This window comes from Panthera pardus, unplaced genomic scaffold (genome assembly GCF_024362965.1).
Source record: "Panthera pardus isolate Hobbes unplaced genomic scaffold, ASM2436296v1 HiC_scaffold_13, whole genome shotgun sequence".
Lineage (NCBI taxonomy): Eukaryota > Metazoa > Chordata > Mammalia > Carnivora > Felidae > Panthera > Panthera pardus.
In genome coordinates this window covers 76,311,756-76,329,567 of record NW_026526688.1, presented here as the reverse complement: position 1 = coordinate 76,329,567, position 17,812 = coordinate 76,311,756, and the positions used below count along the sequence as shown (strand labels likewise).

General features: G+C 37.4%; 1 protein-coding gene across 3 annotated transcripts in view; it reads right to left on the bottom strand.

Annotated features, from left to right (window-relative positions):
* Positions 1 to 397: 397 nt before the first annotated feature.
* SH3D19 (SH3 domain containing 19) overlaps positions 398 to 17,812 on the bottom strand; it is a 186,539-nt gene continuing 169,124 nt past the window's right edge. For all 3 annotated transcript variants that reach the window (XM_053901194.1, XM_053901195.1, XM_053901196.1), the window contains 8 exons: positions 16,592 to 16,673; positions 15,057 to 15,187; positions 13,152 to 13,210; positions 11,076 to 11,278; positions 10,282 to 10,334; positions 5,999 to 6,185; positions 5,464 to 5,561; positions 398 to 2,312 (listed from right to left, as the gene is read on the bottom strand). In XM_053901194.1, the coding sequence (XP_053757169.1) occupies positions 2,208 to 2,312; positions 5,464 to 5,561; positions 5,999 to 6,185; positions 10,282 to 10,334; positions 11,076 to 11,278; positions 13,152 to 13,210; positions 15,057 to 15,187; positions 16,592 to 16,673 (918 nt within the window). In that variant the 3' untranslated portion in view covers positions 398 to 2,207. The remainder of the gene's footprint in view (positions 2,313 to 5,463; positions 5,562 to 5,998; positions 6,186 to 10,281; positions 10,335 to 11,075; positions 11,279 to 13,151; positions 13,211 to 15,056; positions 15,188 to 16,591; positions 16,674 to 17,812) is intronic.

Genomic DNA, 17,812 nt, shown 5'->3' with positions numbered 1-17,812 from the left:
AAAAAATTGTAATATGTTCAATCAATACAGAGAACAAGGAAATACCTATGAAAACCCATACTGAGCAACATTCCGGCATTTTGTCAGTTGACTGGGTAATAAGTGGCAAGCAAAAAAGGTGTCATGAAGGAGTGAAATGATACAAACTGTGAATTTTGTTTCAATGAAGATTTTTGTCTACAAATTAAGGAGGAAAAATACTGGATCTTGGGGATCTGAGATAGTATTGCTATATGTGAAAGCTTTCCATCTAACCAACCAATCTATCAATCATCCAACCAACCAACCAACCAACCAACCAACCAACTTTTATTGAGTCTACATACATGGTGCAAAGGGCTGGAGATACAAAGGTACCATCTCCATTCTCAAAAAACTCAGTCGAGTATGAGAAAAGGACTTTGAAAAGTTCAGCTCAGTTTATTATAGTGTCAAGTAGATTTACAACTATTGCACTTATCATTCTGCTAACACAAGGCCAAAATTTAAGAGGAATATTTTTCTCCAATAAAGCTAGGCTTTCATGATCTTTGATATATGATGTTAAAATTACACAGGCAAAATAACATACCCCCATCCTATTCCAGACACATCCCCACTTCCTTATTGTTGTGCACCTTGCTGCAAATAAAAATTTAGTCAAGATAACGCTGTCATTCATTTCTCGTAAAATTACTCTTGAGATTTGACAAGAGTTTTCTTTATACTGTCCTCTTTAACCAAAACAGCTCCCATATTCCCAAATCAATTGTAATCATGTAAATGGAAGATGAATTTCCATCAAAGACAGTAAACATCTCTTCCCTTACAGAACCCCACATGGTGTTCACATAATGGTTTGACAACTGGCTGCCTAACTTTTTGGACAATGGGAAATCATAACAAAAGCAAACAAGTGGTCTAGTATATGAATTCTTCTCAAAAATAGAAGAAAGTCATGAACATTGTTGGGCAAGTGTTTTACATTTCCAATGAAATTCTATTCCATTGATCTGTTTGAAGATTGTCTTCGACCTATTTGGCTTAAGCCCATAAACTGTAATTGATTCAGTCACATAAAGAACCACTTTTATCTTAAGCCTGGAATGCATAACAAATGGATACCAGGAAAGTGGTTTTTCATTTGCTCTAATAATTTGTTCAGGGATGAGCTGGGGGAAAAAGCCCAAATAACTATCAGCCTTCGGTCTTCTTAAATTATTTTTCATTCTGATTATAATGGGAAGAAATGAGCTGTGGGGGTTTGGTGTTTTCTGTTTTAACCGTTGCTCTGTATTCTGAGATATATGCAATTCATAATGTACCACTATAACAAGACAGTTTTTATATATTACTGGGGTAACGCAAAGAAAATGAATTTTTCTTTGGGTACCAGTAATTGTCAAAAGAATGATTGCAGATTCAGAAAATGTGCTTTATAATAACCCTGTTAACATAAAATATACATGGAAGAGAGAAGGTATGGCAGGTAGGTGGAATGATTGGTTAGTTGTATTAGCAAGGCATTTCAAGATGATTTTGGTTCTTTTGACTAAGATACATCAAATTTTAATCACCCTTAAATCCTTAGACAAAGGGGAAATACTTAGTAACACAAGGAGCATTCGATGAGCACGAGCTGATTCACCACGTGCTTATAAAGGCCCCAACTAGTTAATAAACTGCCTCACCTGAAGCACAGATTTGCCCTGGTAATAAGGGATAATGCGCTTAAGTGGTTAGAATTAATTTGAATATCAACAATGAAATTTAGATTACCAACTATGTCCTGATAGTTACAGCACGGAGAATATCAAATGTCCTCTTTTTAAACTAAAGTAAAAAATGGAAGAAGCATGGTTAATTTCCTTGTGCTGATGAAAAGATGTCTAAGTGCAACTTTTGCTTGTAAGCCTCCCCATGCTGCCATGTCACTTGACGCTCTCCCCAGGGGAAGTGTCTGTCTGCCTTGCTAATCCTGCTTGATGTCTTCCTTGATAGAACATCAAGGCTTGCTTATGGGTTTCCATGTACAGGTTTCTACTGTGAATGAAAGCTGACTACAAAATCATATTCTGCTTTCAGAAAATTCTAGTGTACCATGTACAGCATAGGTATTTCATTCAGTTTAAAAAAATAGTGCAAAAACATATCTGATAGTCAAAGTGATAGTTCAAGTGAGTTCTTGTGCTGAAAAACACAGTCAAGCTTCACCTTTAGCTGACTTGTCAAAACTGAACATAGTTTTTGGGAAATATTCCAGATTTTCCCATTAGTTCTCCACTCATCCAGTCATCATCTACAGATTCCAGCTCTGTTATGATGTCTCCAGCCTGTAAGAAGACAAAAATTGGAAATAATGATTAGTTTCTGTTGAGAATAAGCATGGTAAGCAGTCTACCTGGACAGGCATGGCTAATCTTCTCTTTATGTAACTCACTGATCCTGATTTGCCCAGAGGATTAAATGATACACCACAAAGACGATCTATACCTTATGACACCATTTCCTTGTATGCCACTTCTCCTCAGAGCCTGTTCCTTTGCCTTTCTCACCCTTGCTGTAGTTTTATTTTCCTGTTTGCATTTTGTACCCTCCCCCCAATTACTCCTAATCTAAAATACTTCTTTAATAATAGTATTAGCTGTCATATATATTATATATATAGTTTTTCATGTAAAAATTACTTATTGAGTACCCACCATATGTCAGACACTGTTCTGAGCATTATGGCTACAACAATGAATAAAGACTTCAGTTTAGAGTAGGGAGACAAATAAATAAGCTGGCAGAGGAGGACAGACAATGTGGGACTGCCTTCTCATTAGGGCAGTCAGGGAATGCCCCATTGAAGGTGACATTTAAACAAAGACTTGGAGGTAAGAGAATAAGTCCTGTGTTTATGATAGGTCGTGTCCTACCTTATATACTTCATAGGAATTAACTCATTTAAACAACACTGCATCCTAGAGGTGGTTACTATTATTGTGCCATTTTAAGACAGAGATCCTTATAGACTTCTGTATTTTAAAGAGAAGGAACTTGAAGCCCAAAGAGATTACATAGATTCCTTGGTGTCACATATCTAGTTAGTGGTAGAGACAGGATTCCAATCTAGTGTGATTTCGAGGGCCTGTATTGCTAACCATTGGGCAACATGGCCACCACATCTTACAGTGGACTTTTTACTTAGAAAGGCTTTTATTATAATTGCCTTTCCCAACATCCTGAGCATTTTGTACTCTACATTTATTCTTCCACATAATGGTATCCTCCTCTACCATTTGGTTTATTCCATGCTTCTGTGGCTTCACGATCAAATTTACATTCTTTCCTGTCTTTAAAGGGCTTCTCCCTGACTCAGAACACTGATTTACCCTCATCAGGTTAGTCAAAGACGCTGTATGTCTCATTCATGTGAATATTATAATTCCTCAACAGATGAGGACATAATTTTTACAATTATCTCCTGAAACTATTTTGTTCTTTATGGATTCTAACCATTTCTTAGAATCTGGGTTTAAGATTCTATAATGGTTCAAGATGACCCTGGCTACTTTTAAGAATATCTTTATCAGGCTAAATGGATTTTATTTGTAGCACTAGTACATTGCCCTCTGGAAAAATGGTTTGATTTAAGGCCTTTCTTTATGGAAAATGGAAAGGAAAAATGCTGACTATCAAATGTCATTAATTTACTATACTCTGCCAAAATCCGTAAAAATTCTGGCTGTTCAAAATTTATATTACAAATAAGTTCCTTCTGGTTCCTAAATTATGACATAATAGTTGAATGAAACTTTTTTTTTTTGGCTCTGGTCCTTATGTACATACCATGTCAGTTTACTAATGGCTAGCACAATTTTTTTTCAAAAAAAAGTTCTACTAATATTCTGTGAATATTTAATAAAATATTAATGATTAACAATACTGACAGCTGTGCAGAATTCCTTAACTAAAAAACTCTAGAATTACCTTGCTTTCAGACAGTAATTTGTAAAATGAAGACAACCTATTTTCTAGAGGATACTATGAGGTCTGTTATTACACTGACATTAAGGCCAAAATAACATGTAAATACTTTGAATCCAGATTGTTCACTTACAGTAAAGATCACAAGAATGAAGTATGAGCCACTGATGCCCATGACTGAAAGGGACAAGGGCAATGGTTTCCAAACATTTGGATTTTAAGGACCAAGAAATTAAGAGGGGAAAAAAAAAAAAAAAAAAGGAACTGATACAGGGTCACCAAATTATAATTCTGCATTAAGAAATATCATCATTTACTAACAACATTTTATAAAAGAAATGACATTATTTTAAAAAGAAATGACATTTTAAAATGAAAAAGAAGAAATTCTCAGAATGGAAAACTCCGTAACAAAATAGGAGAGTCAGCAACTTTATACAGACTTTATCTCTGCATTGTCCCTTACTCCGTGACTCCCCAAGATCCCCGTTTTGTTTTAGACGGGTGTGGGGGTACACACAACATCAAGTCTCATCTTGCCCAGTCACTCCTCTCTATTGTAGCCCCATCTCTGGCTGCTTATCTCTGATGATGGAGAATTTCCCAGCGTCTGACACGGGCTGTTCTGACAGCAACTACTACGACATCCATCCTCCTTCCTCTTAGAACAGTTCCAGGGGCGCCTGGGTGGCTCAGTCGGTTGACCCTCCGACTTCGGATCAGGTCATGATCTCACGGTCTGTGAGTTGGAGCCCTGCGACAGGCTCTGTGCTGACAGCTCAGAGCCTGGAGCCTGCTTCAGATTCTGTGTCTCCCTCTCTTTGACCCTCCCCCATTCATGCTATCTCAAAAATTAATAAACATTAAAAAAAAAAAAAAAAAAAGAACAGTGCCAAAGTACTGTCCTGAGTGCTGTCCTCTGACCATGGTCCAGTTGTAGGCTGGGGAAAGAGGATCATGGAAATACTCAGTTTTTACTCAAAAAACAAACAAAAAAGAAGAGGTACTTCTTCAGTAAAGTAAATTTTAGGCCTCTAAAAAAAAACCTTTGCAAAGGAACTTAACCTTTTGGGATCATTTCCTCAAATTCTAATCAGTGTCTTTGTGGACAATACTCCAGTGTCTTAGGGACACTACTGCAGCCGCCAATGGTGGTACCATCTGATCTCAGAGAGGACAGTAGCAGGCTGCCAAGGCCATGTAGAGAATCATCCTTTTCTAGGGATGAATGAAAACTCCAATATTGTTGAGGTCGGATGTTACAAGGCCTAGGAATAAGGAAGTCGTCGGGGATTGTAGGGCTATCAAGTCAGGAAGGTTTTAAGGGCCTAAACACCTTGCTGATAATTTAAATGTGCCCTATTCACCTTCTCTAATTCCGTCCATTAGAATTAGGGTCTGAGATCTGTTCATTCTTAGCTAATGATCAATACTTCACCCACATGTTCCACCCTTCAGTAGAAGACACTTCAAAATTTATTAATGCGGTTACAAAAAGACACACATTCTGACCTTAAAGGAAAGTTCATCTTCATTCTCCCCATGGAAATCATATAAGGCTTTGGCCTTCTTCCCCTTAAGTGCTAAAGCAGACATACTTTTTGCCTCAGCTGTGAAGATACCAAAAATTCAAATATGTATAGAAAGACATTAGACTAAAACACAAATCAAACATTTTAAGAACCACTCCTCCCACACCGCCCCCCCCCATGCTTTTCATTCTCAGGACAGAATAATTTCAATTAATTTTGAATTTATTTAACTTGCAAAAAGGTGATGTTTTCCTAGCAGGAAAAAAAACTATACAAAATACATTTAGTAGACAAAATTAGCCACTATTAAGTGAAGGCATTTTTGTCTTCCCCTCCCCCCATAACGCCAACAAAGTATATGAAGAGAGTTTCCATAAATTTATGAATCAACTCTTTCAAATGTAGGCAAACAAGTTAAACTGAGCATAGCCAGAGGGAAAAGAAATACATATCATTTCAAAGGTTTCAGGCTTTCTCCCCTTAGAGAGTAACTGTTATTTCTGTAGTTGTCACACCTTGGCAGGGTCGCACAAAGACTGCTGGGAAGATCCCCTCCCTGTCATGCAGTCTGCCCTTGTACCAGTCAGAGTCCACATGCTCAAGGATCAGGATCCGGTCTCCCCTCCTGAAAGCTAAGTCTTCACTGGTCTCTGCTGTAAAACTGTGAAGCGCTTCACACCATTCTCCAGAAAGACTATTATCCTGTTACAAATCAGAAGTTTGGTAAGGAATGTGAGATTTTATTTGACATTGATTTCTACAAAGCTTAAAAAGCAATGGGGGAAAAAAGCTAAGGGGTCATAAGATTTCAAAGCCTGAACGCTTCTTTAAATCACCTAACATTTTATGTTGCTACCAGCTTTCAGAAATAAAAGTTTCCAATAACTTTTTTTCTTAAAAATATAATTCTAAATGACAGATACAGTGGGATTTCTAGCTTTTCTGCTTTTAAAGTACATATAGTACTTAAGCAAAAACTTTTCTCTAAGTATGATCTATGACATTAGTTACATTAAAAACATTAGGTAAAAGCATATAGTATTTATGACACTATGAGAAAACTCTGGTAAAGCTCATAATTTTCAGTGAAGCTCTTCTTTACCCAAATTATGAACAGGCTGTTAATCCCTGGTCTTTACCTGATTCAGAGGCTATCAGATTCCATAGCATGGGACTTCATTAATTCACATTTTTAATTTTATGAGGTGTAGTTAGTTCTAAGGCTGGCAGGGTAATGACCCAAACATGGTGGGTTAGTATGATGGAATGCTCCAACAAGAATGCTTTTACCCCAAACACACTGGAGGAAGGTTTTGATCTGCAAAAAGGTGTCTCTGCCAAGTCAAGATGGGAAGCCCATGTTTGAGGAGCTTAAGCAGGGAAGAGAGGATAATGCTAAGGCAAAGGGTTGGAGCTAGACAGGCCTAGGTTTCAGACCCACCCCCAGCTTCACCTTAGTGTTGCGGCAAGGATCAAATGAGGTCATGCATGTAAGCACACTTGGCACAGTGCCTAACACATCTTAAGTTTGCAACAACTGATGGCTTATAATACAAAAACAAAAAAAGCAAACAAAAACCCCTCTTGTTCTTGCACTTGAGTAATCAATACTAACGAATGGTACTTTTGTTCCCAAGACATGTAGGCAGCAACGTGAATATTTCCTTCTGGAGAACTGTAGTCACCTTCTTCCCTGTTTGATTTAATCAGTGCGTGGTGATGAAAGAATTAAGAGACACACAGCCCAATTACCAGTGACATATTGACAATGACCCCATCAGGCTCATTCTTCTACAATATGTTGCAAATAAACAATGGAAGTCATCCACATTCCTAATTCAGTTTAGACACTTCTGAAGTCATGCTACATAAAGTTTTTAAGCCATTTTTTCTCTCATTATACAAATATTACAAATGTTCCCAAACACCTGGAAAGTTTGAAAATGTATGAAGAAGTGAAGAGGTGGGGGGGAAAACCCACCCACCTAGATAATCTTACCACCTAAAGGCAACTAGGCAATTGCATGTTAACAAATGTATTTCCTTCTAGTCTTATTACGCTATATATCCAATTTCCCTATAACATATTTTCCTCCCATGACATTTATTTTCTAAATCTAGTATTCGTGGCCTCAGAACATTCTCCTAATAATGGTCATAGTTAGTTTGCTTCTAGTTTTTTCCTATTATAACAACACCACGATGACCATCTTTGTGACTAAAATCTTGTCCCATTTTTTAATCCTTTTTTTGGGGTGAGAAACAATAATAATGTAATAATCTGTACTTTCTCTTTTTTTAAATTTATTTATTTTGACAGAGACAGCGTGAGCAGGGGAGGGGCAGAGAGAGGTGAAGAAAGAATCCCAGTCAGGCTCAGCACCACTAGTGCAGAGTCCTACTAGGGGCTCAATCTCACCAACCATGAGATCATGACCCGAGCTGAAGTCAAGAGTTGAACGCTTAACTGACTGAGCCACCCAGGTGCCCCTGTACTTCCTCTATTTTAGCATTCATATAATTACTTCTTTAGTGTTGAATTGTATTGAATCTTTGTTAAATGGATAGGTTAATGGTATCTTATTGCTGCTTTACAAGGTATTTCTTTGATTACTAATAAGGTGAATTTTTTTTCTTTTTTTTTAATGTTTATTCATTTTTGAGAGAAAGAGTGAGAGAAAACATGAGTGGGAGAGGGGCAGAGAGAGGGGGGGAAAGAGGATCTGAAGCAGGCTCTCTGCTGACAGCAGCAAGCCTGATGTGGGCTTGAACTCACAAACTGTGATATTGTGACTTGAGCTGAAGTCAGACATTCAACCAACTGAGCCACACAGGCGCCCTAGTTAAAAACTTTTTTAATATCAGGGCACCTGGGTGGTTCAGCTCCTTAAGCATTCGACTTCAGCTCACGTCATGACCTTACAGTTCGTGAGTTTGAGCCCTGTGTCAGACAGTGCTGACAGCCCAGAGCCTGGAGCCTGCTTTGGATTTTGTGTCTCCCTCACCCTCTGCCCCTCCCCCGCTTGTGCTCTCTCTGTCTCAAAAATAAATAAACATTTAAAAAAATTTAAGGGATGCCTGGGTGGCTCAGTCAGTTGAGCGTCCAACTTCAGCTCAGGTCATGATTTCACGGTTCATGAGTTTGAGTCTCACCTCAGGCTCTGTGCTGACAGCTCAGAGCCCGGAGCCTGCTTTGGATTCTGTGTCTCCCTTTCTCTCTGCCCCTCCCCTGCTCATGCTCTGTCTCTCTCTTTCTCTCTCAAAAATAAACACTAAAAAAAAATATATTAAAAATAAATTTAAAACGGGGCACCTGGGTGGCTCAGTTGGTTAAGTGTCCGACTTTAGCTTGGGTCACAATCTCACAATTTGTGGGTTCGAGCCCCATGTCGGGCTCTGTGCTGACAGCTCAGAACCTGGAGTCTGCTTCAGATTCTGTGTCTCCCTCTCTCTCTGCCCCTCCCCTACTCTCACTCTGTCTCTCTCTCAAAAATAAACATTAAAACTAAAGGGCAACCAACAGAATGGGAAGATATTTGCAAATGACATATCGGAAAATGGGCTAGTATCCAAAATCTATAGAGCTCACCAAACTCCACACCCAAAAAACAAATAATCCAGTGAAGAAATGGGCAGAAAACATGAATAGATACTTCTCTAAAGAAGACATCCGGATGGCCAACAGGCACATGAAAAGATGCTCAACGTCGCTCCTCATCAGGGAAATACAAATCAAAACCACACTCAGATATCACCTCACGCCAGTCAGAGTGGCCAAAATGAACAAATCAGGAGACTATAGATGCTGGAGAGGATGTGGAGAAACGAGAACCCTCTTGCACTGTTGGTGGGAATGCAAATTGGTGCAGCCACTCTGGAAAACCGTGTGGAGGTTCCTCAAAAAATTAAAAATAGACCTACCCTATGTCCTAGCAGTAGCACTGCTAGGAATTTACCCAAGGGATACAGGAGTACTGATGCATAGGGGCACTTGTTCCCCAATGTTTATAGCAGCACTCTCAACAATAGCCAAATTAAGGAAAGAGCCTAAATGTCCATCAACTGATGAATGGATAAAGAAATTGTGGTTTATATACACAATGGAGTACTACGTGGCAATGAGAAAGAAATATGGCCCTTTGTAGCAACGTGGATGGAACTGGAGAGTGTGATGCTAAGTGAAATAAGCCATACAGAGAAAGACAGATACCATATGTTTTCACTCTTATGTGGATCCTGAGAAACTTAACAGAAACCCATGGGGGAGGGGAAGGGAAAAAAAAAAAAAAAGAGGTTAGAGTGGGAGACAGCCAAAGCATAAGAGACTCTTAAAAACTGAGAACAAACTGAGGGTTGATGGGGGGTGGGAGGGAGGGGAGGGTGGGTGATGGGTATTGAGGAGGGCACCTTTTGGGATGAGCACTGGGTGTTGTATGGAAACCAACTGGACAATAAATTTCATATACTGAAAACAAAAATAAAGAAAGGAAGTAATAAATAAATAAATAAACATTAAAAAAACAAAAAAAATTTAAAATTTAATATCAGTCACTTACAGTATCTCTTTTATGAATATTCCAATCATGTCTTTTTCCTTGTTTTCTATCAGCATTTGCATGTCTTTCTAACCCATTTGCATGAGCTCTAATATACACAGTAAAAGGTATTACCAATTTATTTCAAACATTTGCAACATGAATTGAAATTTTCTCTTGATACTTATGATAATTATGATTTTAATATTCCTCCAAGAGTTGAAACCTGACTTTCACTATGGTTACCCATTCAAGAAACCTACCTGAGAATTTGCACCAGAATCTTCTTTTTTGGCCTTGGGTGGTGTTTTTGTGCCTACGTTAAAAAAAAAGAAAAAAAGTTAAAACTTTACATGTAAAGACAATGTATTAGTATTGGAGAAAAACCATAGAGAGAGAATAAAAAGTCTGGGACTCCAGACCAGTCTCTTCATGTAATGACTAACTTTGACTGGTACCATCCTCCCTGGGTCTGTTTCATTTACTGTAAAGTAGGATACACATTAGTTACACTAGATAGTCCACTTCTGTTTAAAAGTCTATGATTCCTTACCATTTTTGATATGAAGCTATTGCTAACAACCTAAAACACCAAAACTAGATCTTTGTGAGAGATTACCACAACAATGACTATCCCAATAATTAGTACCATTTAAAAACCATTTTTCAAAAAAATAAAAAAAATAAAAACCATTTTTCTTTCTACTTTAACAAATATGGGTTATTAAGCAGTTTAAGTATTATCCTTTTTAAAAAAATTTTTATATGTTTATCTTTGAGAGAGAGAGAGAGAGAGAGAGAGAGGGAAAGAGAGAGAGAGTGCAAGCAGGGTAAGGGCAGAGACAGAGGGGGATAGAGGGTCCGAAGTGGGCTCTGTACTGACAGCAGAGGGCCCAATGTGGGGCTCGAACTCGCAAATCACGGGATCATGACCTGAGCTGAAGTCAGGCACTTAACTGATTGAGCCACCAGGTGCCCCTTAATTATGATCCTGTTATTTGGTTTAGTTGAATTAGGACGTAATAAAATAATAAAAAACCATATTCTCTATACTCACTTGAAATGTTTGCACCAGAGACGGGATGATCTTCCATGAGTTCTACAAAGTTAAGGGGGAAAATGCCAATTCTGTCTCGAAGTTCTCCTCTGGCCCATTCTTCATTGACATACTCTTTAAGAATAATAATTTCTCCCTCTGAGAAACTTAACTCATCCTTCTGGTCTCCAATATATTCAAACCGAGCAATACATCTTGGGCCTCTGAACAAAGAAGATCATGTTTGTGAGTTAAACTAGAGAGTACTAACTTTCAAAATGCTTTAAAACCTTAATTTAGTCTTTTAATAAATACTTATTCTGTGTTTACTATGGAACAAGATATACTAGGCATAATTTAAAATTTTCCATAAAAAGAATAAGCTACATTTCTAAATGATAGTCCTCACTTTTTAGATATGAACTTACTCAAGAAGGCTAAAGCAAAAAAAAAAAAAAAAAAAAAAAGGCTAACATCAAGGTCACAGAGTACATGAGAATTACAAAGGAGACCCCTGTGGCCAGTCTATACTGGTATATCTCTTGATCACCTTTACTCCTTTACTCCATTACATGTCTTTGTATATGTAGGCCGGCTGAATCTGAACCCTCTCAATCCTAACTGCACTGAGTTCACGAGTTGCCAACCCTGAGAATCTCGGGGCAAGACAGGAAACTTCCGTGGCCAAATGCAATGGGCAGAAGCTGGGCAGAGTATCCTCAATATATGCTGAATCATCAGTGAGTTGTCTATAGAGAGAAATGGCCTTCCCAACTGGAAGGTTAGAAGAAAACAGAAACCGGGAAAATTATAACAATTTTATATCTAACACTGTTGTTTTACAGATGCTTTCCGAATCACCTTTAAAAAGGCTTCACTTCTGATTATGAGAACAATCCTTTAATGATCTGCAATTGTGACTGAAAATAAGATAAAAGTAGAGATAAAATTATATCCCTGAAGGCATGATTTAATACCAAACCTTCGATTTAAGGCTTTAGAAAGGGAAGTTTCAATAGCAACAGTCTAAAGAGATGCAATTGCCTGAAGAGAAAAGGTTGGTACTGGCACCAATCAAAGTCTGATTTAAGTCAGGTCAATGGATCAATAGCTGTGAAGGCCCATTTTAAATTCAACCTGCTGACACAGTAAACACTGCTTAAAAATAGGAGAAAAATTGAACTCGAAGTAGAATTCAACTACTGTGGCATCAGAAGTTTTCTTATTTGTGGTAACCTTTGCATTTATTTTCTGAAGTCCTCGGGGAGCATCTCCTTATGTCTGACCTATTCAAAGACAGGTTTACAGTCTTCAGCAGGTAGTGAATTCCACTAATTTGCTCATTTAACTGGAATATAAAGTTGCATTGTGGCAGTGTTTTAAATCACAAAGGAGTTACAGTGGTGCATAAAAGGGTATATAAATTTATGGAAAGGTTTTCAGACATAAAGGAAGACCTCTCCAACTTAACTCTTCCTTTACTCTCTTCTAGTTCCTCTTAAAAACAAAACAATACAAAATGTCTAGCAAGTTTTATAGGGTTCCTATTTCTAGAAGATTAAAATATTTTCTGTGGCAAAAATATCTGAACCTTCTAAAAATATGTTGGTAGATAAACACCAGAAGGCCAAAACAAAATGCGCTGGATAACGAAACTGTCTCTGTTCAAGCTCAGGCCAGGCTATGGGAAGTTCTAGGATAGACAGTCTGTGGCTCTGTGTGTGTGTCTGTATGTCCTGTATGACAGAGTATTGTTTATGCCAGCTTCTTCCAACATGTCGCATTTTCATCAGAATTTTAATCCACTAAGGCTTTTTATTTTTATTCATTTATTTTAAAAACAGATTTCACTTTTAAGCAATCTTGATCCTCGGGGTTGTTAAGTTTGAGCCCCATGTTGGGTGTAAAGAGTCACATGCTCTACCAGCTGAGCCAGCCTGGTGCCCCCCACTAAGACAAAGTTTTCCTCATAATTACAAAGACACACTGAGAATGTGAATAATCACACATATGAAGTGTTTTCAGTTTGGTAATTCTTTAGGATATAAATGCTTGCCTCCTTTGCATTTGGTGCAAAAGGACACAAATAAAACTTACTTAACACAATGAGATGACATGGATTCTCTTTTCCCTTTTCCTCCTTCGGGAACATCAATCTGTAAAGACAAAGTCAAGGCAACAATTTGCACATCAGAATAGAATAAGTACATTAATATCATCCTACCCTGGACTGAGTTTTCTCTCTCCCACATTCTGTAAGTTGAAAACTTCAGATGAGGACGACTTAAGATAGAAACTAGGCAGAAAGCATTCACGCACTGCCACACGTATTCCAAGTGTTGGCAGAATTCTGCAATACTTTTCTGACCCCCCAAAAACATTTGAATCAAACTTGTGGATTTCTTCTATTTTCATAACTCTAGAACATTTTATTTTCCTTCAGTGTGAATAGGGAAGGAAGAAAGGAATTAGTACTCAGTGAGCATCTATTAAGTGGCAAGCACTTTAGAGAATACTTTATTTACAGGGCTCGGTAGAGCTGGGTTGTAATAAAATATTGACCATAATGCACTAAGTCTGAAAACTACTTAAGGTTTAGAGGTCTATATTAAATAAATCAGCACCCTTCCTGATAAATTCTAAAAGTTTTAAAACAATTTTTTAAACCTGTAGGTTTAGAAATAACACTTATACCAATAATGTGGCAGATTCAGTGTGATTGATTTCAGTGTGGTAATTGTGCTTTTTAAAGTACTGCTACATTGGGCAGAAGAAAAATGAGAAAGAGTGCTAAAACTAACATTATTCTTAATATTAATTTAGAGAATGTGGTTAGATTGTCCAAAGAATCAGGGCATATATACACTAGACAATTTTTAAGACCCACATTTTATAATTCAAGAGACTCAAGCTCATTTATATTTGAAAAAATACAGGTTTTCTGTTATATTTGTTTCCTAAGTTTGTGGTGTAATGGAAAGTCATTGGCTTTTTCCCACTTAAATAAGCTGTTAAAGCTTAATGATATAAGCTAGCTTTATTGATATTTTCCAGTATCAATAAGTTATATCAGAGACTGAGTCATACTCTTCCTATTGATATAAATGTTCAAGTGGCATTCTGATTTTATCTCCATAGTTCACAGCCACCTGGGCTTACCCTTAGGGCTCTATAATATGGGCTCACATACTGTAGGCTGTGAGGGTGTAAAAATTCTGATACTTAATATAATTTTTCCCAATCAGATTTGAAATTATTATATGAAACATCATTAATGGACCACTACCCCCAATAAAAGTACTTTAGTATTCCCAAATCTATTTTTTTAAATGGAAATAAATGGGAATGGAAAGGATGAAAGAAACCAAAAGTGAAATCTACCTCAAAGAAAACTTGGCACCATAATCTCAGGGGACATTCCTTCAGGACTATCCAGTAACATTTAATTATTGTTTACTAAATGTTTCAAATAATTAATATGTATCCTTTAGTGCTTATCCACCCTCCAAGTTGGTTCACTAGTTGACCTGCATTTTTCACCTTAGATTTCAGAGAGCATTTAGGCATTAAGTTTTAATACTCCATATAATATAATAAAATTAATCATTGCCTAGCTGAACAAAAATTTTCTTTTAAAAATTTTCCAAATACCAAAGGGATCAATGGAAGACAGAGAATTAGAATATAAGAATCTAGGTTTTGGGGTGCCTGGGTGGCTCGGTCAGTCCAGCGTCCAACTCTTGATTTTGGCTCAAGTCATCATCTCATGGTTCGTGGGTTACAGCCCCGCAATAGGCTCTGTGCTGACTTTGTGAAGCCTGCTTGGAATCTCTCTCTCTCCCTCTGTCTTTGCTCCTAACCACCTCAAAAATAAATAAATAAACTTAAAAAAAAAAAAAAAAAAAGAATCTAGGCTATCTAGGCTTCTGGTTTTTTCCAAACTGCAAGTCACATAGAACCCACCAAATATATGACCAATTTAAACAAGCACTACCCACTTACAATTACTTTGACGTAGTTGGCAGGAAATATACCAGTCTGGTTTCTACATTTCCCTCTATACCAATCTGTGTCTATTTTTTCCAGAAGATAAACAATTTCTCCAGAAGTGAGGTGCAAATCATCAACTTGCTCTGTAACATAAAATTATAATTATGTATGATGAATTCTCTTGGTTGCAGATTTGATTAAAGCAGTGCACAAAGTAGCTTTCAGTTCTGTCCACTGAGGCAGTACATTCTATTGATTTTAAGAACAGATTATACTAATAAAATTGACTTAAAAAACATATTCTTTTTTGGGAGGATATTGTTATTATAAGCTTCCTTTTTAAAGGCCAAATTAAATGTATTTACCATGCACCAATTGATGGGAGATGGTTAAAAAAAACTATTTTGTTGGTCAATGGTTCCTACCAGGTTAATATAAACCCTTTGCTAAATACATCTTGAGCAATGAAATATTTTATAGACATGTAGAATAGTATTATTTTCAATCATGCTTAAAAATCATTTCAATATAAAATATTAACTAAGGGACTAGTATAGTTCCTTAGCAAGTAAATCTACTCACACTGAAATAAAAATCAGTCTACCAAGTAGATTATAAGAAGTTTTAATAAATCATGAGTTTATTTGTAGTGGCACCTGGGTGGCTCAATTGGTTGAGCATGTGACTCAGCTCAGGTCATGATCCCAGGGTCGTGGGATTGAGCCCCATGTTGGGCTCTGCACTAAGTGTGGAGCCTACTGGGGATTCTCTCTCTTCCTCTCTCTCTCTGCCCCTCCCCCTCCTCAAAATAAATAAATAAATCTAAAAAAATAGGAGTTTATTTTAGCCTTGAATATAAAAGGTATTTAAAAATTGATTACAAAAAATGTGTATTTTCATCACATAAGTAATAGCTAAGTTCTGTGTGTAGGTTTTGCAACTCTTAGGAGAAAATTATTTCCCTCATTAAATTAGAACTAATTTCACTATGGGGCACCTGGGTGGCTCAGTAGGTTAAGCATCCAACTTTGGTTCAGGTCATGATCTCATTGTTCGGGAGTTTGAACCCTGCATCACATTGGGCTTCCTGCTATCACCAGGGAGCTTGGGATCCTCTGTCCCCTCTCTCTGCCCCTCCCCAGCTTGTGCGCTCACTCTCAAAAATAAACATTAAAAAAAAAAAGAATTTCATTTTAATTGTTAACTGGTATGCATTTTTTGGGGTCCAATATGCATAGTTTTTAAAGAGTTAAAAGTTTGCAACTGGTAGGCAATTCACTTTTTGCTCATTGCAAGGGAATCCCTCCACCCCCAGCCCTTTCTGTCTCCCCTCATTCTCTCTCTCACAGAGAGTATTAAAGGCAAGGGAATGCAGCTAAGCTCTCTGGAACAGTTGGGTATTAATGACCCTTCTGGAAGGCATGGTGGGTGGTAAAATGACCAATCTTTTTTGGCACAGAAAATGAAGATGTCCTCGAGAGGTTAACTCAGGGAAGATATCTGCTCAGGGATCCTGAGCTCTACCACTTTATTATTTATGTGCTTACCTGCTGGGAAATCATGAAGAACAACAGCATGAGGGGCACTATTGTCAACAGGCTTCTGAGCACGGCTTGGATGGCTTGGATCCTTAGGGGGAAAAACAGAGCTGTGAATGAAGTGTGCACGATGCATGCTGGATTTGCTATTCGCTCTGAGACCATTTTTTTTTTTTCTCATTAGAATCCTCTTGACATAATTACATTCTGAGTACAAGATGCAAACCACATAGTTGAGCCAAACAAGGGAATCATTATCAAGTTGAAAAGGCATGTGTCCTTGCCAAGGGAGGACAAAAATAACTCTCAATTATGATATCCCCTAGCATTTTTCTTAAAACCACGAGAGTAAATTAAAAGGGAATTAACTTTTAAAAAAATTTTTTATTAACTGGTACCATTCTACCCTGAAGTAGTGTTTTTTGATCTGTGTACCTTGCCAGGGTTGCTTTTTCTTTAAACTGTTATCAGTACTACACCTCAAGAACAGAGCCTTCAAAGTTGAGTCTTCATTAAAATGGTAAAAGAAGAAAACTCTGCAATTTATACTCTTGCCTTTCATAATGAAAAGAGCTAATGACTTCCACAAAAGTATAATTCACAAAAAGTAAAATCCATTTCATTTATTACCACTTAACTGAAGGCTTTCTCTAATTTGAAGACCAACACTACCTCCCATGCATGCCCTGGATTTTCTATTTAATCTAAATGGTTTATTCAACAGTAATTCTAACTAAATTAGCAAAGAGAATTCAATATTCTCTACCCATTTAGCCAACTTCCTAGATTGGCTAAGGGAGAGAGTAAAGTTGAAGAGTGACCTTTTCTCATTGATAAGCAACTGTTACTCTTAGTTTTTAAAACTTAATCTTTCTTTTTAAAATTTTATTTAAATTCTTGCTAGTTAACAGTGCAATATTGATTTCAGGAGAAGTCAGTGATTCATCAATTACAGGCAACATCCAGTGCTCATCACAACTGACCTCCTTGATACCCATCCCCCATCCAGCCCATCCCCCACCCACCTCCCTCCATCAACCCTCACTTTGTTCTCTATCATTAAGAGTCCTCACAGTTTGTTTCCCTTTCTTTTTTCCCCCCTCCCATATGTTCACCTGTTTTGTTTCTTAAATTCCACTAGTGAAATCCTATGATATTTGTCTTTCTCTGACTTATATCACTTAGCATAATACACCCTAGCTCCATCCATGTTGTTGCAAATGGCAAGAT